Here is a 6,268-nt window from a genome sequence, read left to right on the forward strand (position 1 = left end):
TACAAGATAAACCCTCAAATTGGGGTTTGTCAGGAAGCCATGCGTGTTTGGAGAAGAAGGCAGTAGGAAAGCAGAGATTCAGACGATAGAGCATCTCCGGAACCTCAACCTGTTCCTCATTACTGAATCACAAGTACCTTTTAATTCATGTTATTTACTTTTCATAACAAATCATTTTTATCATTAATCTTCTGACTAAGATTTACAAGATAACCATAGCTTGCTTCAAGCCGGCAATCTCCGTGGGATCATGGTGTGCGGAGTTGCAAAGGTGTGATTTTTATCATAGCTTGATTTTTTATCATACGACCCAGTGCACTTGCTGGTTAGTTGTGCGGAGTTGCAAAGGTGTGATTGTAATTTTGTGCACCACGCGTCACCCAAATCTGGCTGCAGATTTTGAACTGAAGATTGCACTAATCAACTTACTGCCCAAGTTTCATAGCTTACCTGCTCAAGAGCCTATCAAGCACCTCAGGGATTTTCAGACAGCCTGCTCAACTACTAGGCATCATGGTGCAGAAGAAACTACTATTTGGCTGTATGCCTTCCTATTTTCTCTTGAGGGAAAGGCAAGGGAATGGTTCTACACTCAACCTGAAGCAGTCGTTACCAATTGGGATCTTCTCAGGAGGGAGTTCCTAAAAAAATACTTTCCAGCTGAAGTCACAGATAGACTAAGGAAGGAGATTTCCTGCATTATCCAAGGCGAGTCAGAGACCCTTTATGAATACTGGGAACACTTCAGGAATCTCCTGAACTCATGTCTTCACCGCAAGATTGACCAGATGGTATTGATCAGCTACTTCACACAAGACATGAAGCCTTAGGATAAAACTACATTAGATGCTGCAAAATGGCTCTCTGAAGAAGTACAAGACGGCGACAGAAGTATGGCAGCTGATCGGCGATATAGCTGAATCTACCCGGAATGCTAGGCATAGGACCAACCATCCCAAGGCTGTTGCGAGGGTTTCCTTTAGTAGTGAGATTGCTGCTCTCACACAGACTCTGGGAGAGATGACCAACATACTGAAGCAGCTACAGCTGAATCAACAACATCCTCAGCCTCCCCCACCATAACAGAGTCAACAGTTAGTTCATCAAAGAGTGTGCGGAATATGTGCCTGTTATACTCATTACACTGATGAATGTCCACAGCTCCAGCAAGAAGACAACACCTTGGCAGATACTCATAATTTCTATGACCGCCCGAACCAAGGATACTATCTACAAGGCGGCAATTATAACCAAGGTGGGAACTATAACCAAGGCTAGCAAGACAATTCCAACCAAGGGTGGAGGGATAACTATAACAGAGGAGGCTGAGACAACCAGGGAAATCAGAGGTGGAATAATAACTACAATCAGAATAACCGATATCAGCAGAACCCTCCCTATCAACAACAGAACCAAAACCAGCCTTACAGAGCACCTCACCTCAGGCAGTCCCAAGCACCTCAGAACAACCAACAGTAGACTCCTCAGATTACTTACCCCTCGTCCTCTTCTAATGATGAGATGCTTCGTTCTCATGCGCAAGGACAGCAAGACATTCAGAATACACTTAGCTCTACCATAAACGGTCTGAATGCCACTTTACAAGCTCTTGTCTCCCGGATGGATTCATTATCTACCCCCAACAATCAGCTTTCAAGCTCCAGTACAATTCCTTCTCAACCTTTACCCAACCCCAAAGGTGAAATTAATGCCATCACTTTGAGGTCCGGAACCACACTACAAGAGAGAAATCATGAAGAGCTAAGCTCAAAGGAGAACATTCAAGTTGAAGATATTGTTGAAGTGGAGGATGCTGAAGAGGAGGATGAAGTACAAAACATGGTTGAAGAAGAAGCAGCTCAACCAGAGATTAGCGCACCAAGGGAAGCTGAAGCTACAAAAGACGCCATCCCTATCCCCTTTTTGCACCTTGCTAGGAAGTCTAGAAAGCAGATGGAGCTCGACCCAAAGATGGTGGAGGTCTTCAAAAAGGTTGAGGTAACCATTCCCCTTTTTGAGGTTATTAGCTAGGTACCTAAATATGCGAAATTTTTAAAGGATTTATGCATGCATAAAGATAGAATACAAGATTTAGAAACCATTCCCTTAGGTAGCTCAATATCTGCTTTAATGGGTGCCATACCAGAAAAATGTGGGGATCCGGGTCCATGAATGGTTAGTTGTGCCATTGAGGGTGTAACATTTTTTGACTGCATGTGTGATTTAGGAGCGTGTGTTAATATTATGCCATTGTCTATATATGATGCTTTGAGGCTCCCTCCCTTAAAAAGGTCGGCAGCTTGTTTTATTTTGGCAGATAAAAGCATAGTCACAGTGGTTGGAATTGCTAAGGACGTGCTGGTGAGCATTAAGGGGCTCACATTTCCTATTGACTTCTATATTTTGGAGATGCCCCATAATGACTCAGGAAGACCATCATCCATCCTGCTTGGAAGGCCATTCCTGAAGACTTCAAAGTTCAAATTAGATGCCTTCTCAGGAATTTACTCCTTTGAGATAGATGGCAGAGCAGTCAGTTTCAACTTGGATGAAGTCATGAAGCATCCCCCAGAAGATCATTCCATCTTCCAGTGCGACATCATTAATGAGACTGTGGCTGCAGTTCACCAAGAAGAAATAGAAGAGATGCACATGGAGCACGGTCCAAGTGTGGGGAAACCCTCTGAACACAATGAAGACACTTCGCCATCATCACTAGCTCCAGATGATCCAGTGCCTAACCATGAGCAAAAAATGGAGTTGAAGCCCCTTCCACCCCACCTCAAGTATGCTTACCTTGAGGATAATCAGAAGCTCCCAGTTATCATTGCAAGGGAACTCACTTCTCAATAGGAGGAGCAGTTGCTTAGTGTGCTGAGAAGACATAAGAAAGCAATTGGGTGGAGCTTGGCGGATATTGTAGGCATCAGCCCTCAAGTTTGTGAGCACAAGATATTTTTTAAAGAGGGAACAAGGCCTGTCCGTCAACCTCAAAGGAGACTGAATCCCACCATCTTAGAAGTTGTTAAGAAGGAAGTGACTAGACTGCTTGAAGTTGATATCATTTATCCAATCTCAGATAGGGAATGGGTCAGCCCAGTACAAGTGGTGCCCAAGAAGTCTGGAGTCACAACAGTGAAGAATGAGCATGGAGAGCTCATAACAACTAGAGTGCAGAATTCATGGAGAGTCTGCATTGACTACAGGCGTCTCAACCAGGCCACCCGCTAGGATCACTATCTCTTGCCATTCATCGATCAGATGGTTGATTGCCTGTTAGGTAAATCACACTACTGCTTTTTAGATGGTTATACAGGCTATTTTCAAATTCATATAGCTCTTGAAGATCAGGAAAAGACTACTTTTACATGTCCCTTTGGAACGTATGCATACAAGAGGATGCCTTTTGGCTTATGTAATGCATCGGCTACTTTCCAAAGGTGCATGATGAGTATCTTCTCAGATCTTATTGAGAGCTGTATGGAAGTTTTCATGGATGACTTTAGCGTTTATGGTGATTCATTTAACCTTTGCTTGGATAGTTTAGCTAGAGTATTAGACAGGTGTGTTAGTTCAAACATTGTTTTAAAGTTTAAAAAATATCACTTTATGGTTAAACAAGGTATTGTACTAGGACACGTTGTTTCTAATACTGGTATTTCTGTAGATCCAGCAAAGGTAAATGTTATTTCTAGTTTACCTTACCCCTCTTCCGTGAGGAAAGTCCATTCGTTCCTTGGTCATGCAGGTTTCTACCGGAAATTTATAAAGGACTTCAGTAAGGTAGCATTGCCTTTATCCAGACTACTGTAGAAAGATGTTGAGTTCGAGTTGAGTGAGGACTGCATGAATACATTTGATAAGTTGAAGATCACCTTAACTGCATGAATATATTGATTTCTAATACTTGTATTGTTGTATAAATATATTTATTTTTATTGAATTAAATTAAATTATTAATTTAAATTATAATCATCTAAATTTTAAATTAAATATTTTTATAATTTTAAAAGTTAAAATTATTTGAATTAAATTGAATGAAATAAAAAAATAAAAATCAAACAAACATAACATTAATTCAATTATACACACAATTTGATAACTGAAATGCCAATTAAAATTTTGTGTATATCTCGAGTACTGAAATCTTTATTAATTTTGCACATATCTAGCATACTCAATACCCCTAATTAGCTTTTGTGATACAGATTGAAATTTGAGTATCCAAAATCTAATATGAGACATTATACGTAATTAAGCTATATGCTATATTTTATGTATTTTTGTAAATTTTATATTTATTTAATTTAAATTAAAAACAAAAATCGATGGGTAGTATTCTGTGAATTAAAATATGCCTTTGGATCTGGCCTATTCCTAAGTGCATAGTCTTGAATTGTTAGAAGTTCAGTGAAGAGTGTGTGTGGGAGAGAGTCAGACAGACAGGGAGTGAGTGAGTAGAGTTTTCCGAAAATCGAGAAAGACAGAAATGAGGACGGTAACATTGCAATCTCCGCCATACGCGGCTCTCTCAATTCCCCCAGCACCTTCTTCTTCTTCCTTCTCCTTCCGTAATTCCACTCTTTTCTTCAACACTTGCCTCCCTCAGTTTCGCGCTTCATCTTCAGCTTCAACTCGCTTCGCTCTCGATGCTTCATCTATCCAAACCGGTACAACTTGCTCTTCTAATTGATACCTTTTCGTGTGTGTATATATATAGATGCATTTCATTCTTACCATCATTGCTTGGCTTCTTCAGCTTCCACCACTGAATTGGACGCGGTTTCAGCCTTTAGCGAGATCGTTCCCGACACCGTCATCTTCGATGACTTCGAAAAGTAACACCGTTCACTTCTCTATTCATTCTTCTTCCTTCAATTTTTGAATCAAAATTGCGATCTTTTATTTTCTTTTTCTCTGTTTAGGTTTCCTCCAACAGCAGCTACCGTTAGTTCCTCGCTTCTCTTGGGAATATGTGGTCTTCCAGATACTATTTTCAGGGTTAGCTCTTTCTTCTACGAATAAAAAATTGACAACTGAATTTTTCTCTCTTTTGATATTTGAGTGACTTAGGTTACATTATTTTTACTTTGGTAGAATGCTGTGGACATGGCTTTGGCTGATTCCGAGTGTTATGGGCTTGAAAACACTGAAGCTAGATTGTCTTGTTTCTCCAGCAAGGTAATCTCGTATTGGACAATTCTACGATGAAGAGGTTTTTGTCCGGAGAGAACGAAGATGAGTGTAGAGTCTACTTTAAAAAAAATTATAAAATTAAAAACACATTATCCTAAATAAATACTTAACTATCTATCAAAGAGATTCTTCATCTCTTCATCATTTTTTCTCATCACTATATCATGCACCTTTCTTATTTGGTTTCTCACTCTAACTTCATTACTTGCTGATTATGTATATTATTGTCTTTATCAATAGTATTGACTTGAATGTTGATTTTCTAGTCAAACATTGTTTAAGTGGTGGGTTTGGTGTTTGGAATTGTAGGCTTTGGTGAATGTCGGAGGTGACATGGCGAAGTTGGTCCCTGGTCGTGTTTCGACCGAAGTGGATGCACGGCTTGCTTATGACACACATGCCATTATTAGAAAGGTATTGCTCCCTTCTTTTTATCAGCCACCATCTTCAGAGTGAGAAACTTAAATTTGATAACGAAAAGCATTACAATCTATTGGTATGCGTGTGCCTTCAACATAAGATTATCATGTTGAAGGAATTTACAGATTTAATTCAATGCCTTCTTTGCGGGAGGTGCCAAATCCAGAGTCTTCTGATTCTGAAGACTTAAAGAGTTATGATATTCATTTTCATTGTTGTCTACCCCAGCCTTGAGCAAATGCAATAGTACCTTCTAATTTTAAGTTCACTATTCTGATGTAAGCGATGCCCAGATTGAAGAAACTAGGGCCTTTGTGGATGTGTGCGTAAACATGTTAGACAATTTTAAGTGTTTCTGACATTGAGTGGCTATTAATCGGTTTAGATAATATAAATAACCTTTACATCTGTATCTCCTTAATGCTAATGCAAATTACATGGTAAGAAAACACCCATCCTTTGTGAAATTCGATGTTAACCTATTGTCAAATGTTACAGGTGCATGACCTGTTGAAGTTGTACAATGATATTAGTATCCCTCCTCAGCGTCTTCTGTTTAAAATTCCTTCAACTTGGCAGGTGAGTTATCAGGCCAAATGGAACTGCTGAGCTTAGAAAGACAGATGCTTCACCTAATTTGCTAATTGATTAT

The 6,268-nt window shown here is 39.6% G+C and overlaps 1 protein-coding gene across 2 annotated transcripts in view; it reads left to right on the top strand.

Moving 5' to 3' along the window:
- Window positions 4,351–6,268, top strand: part of LOC107630025 (transaldolase) — a 4,400-nt gene continuing 2,482 nt past the window's right edge. Inside the window, exons 1-6 of one of the 2 annotated variants that reach the window (XM_016333026.2) lie at window positions 4,351–4,670; window positions 4,760–4,838; window positions 4,926–5,001; window positions 5,098–5,181; window positions 5,506–5,610; window positions 6,115–6,199. In XM_016333026.2, the coding sequence (XP_016188512.1) occupies window positions 4,490–4,670; window positions 4,760–4,838; window positions 4,926–5,001; window positions 5,098–5,181; window positions 5,506–5,610; window positions 6,115–6,199 (610 nt within the window). In that variant the 5' untranslated portion in view covers window positions 4,351–4,489. The remainder of the gene's footprint in view (window positions 4,671–4,759; window positions 4,839–4,925; window positions 5,002–5,097; window positions 5,182–5,505; window positions 5,611–6,114; window positions 6,200–6,268) is intronic. The other variant, XM_021121186.1, reaches the window with a different exon arrangement.

This window comes from Arachis ipaensis, chromosome B01 (assembly GCF_000816755.2).
Source record: "Arachis ipaensis cultivar K30076 chromosome B01, Araip1.1, whole genome shotgun sequence".
In the NCBI taxonomy this organism is placed as follows: Eukaryota; Viridiplantae; Streptophyta; class Magnoliopsida; order Fabales; family Fabaceae; genus Arachis; species Arachis ipaensis.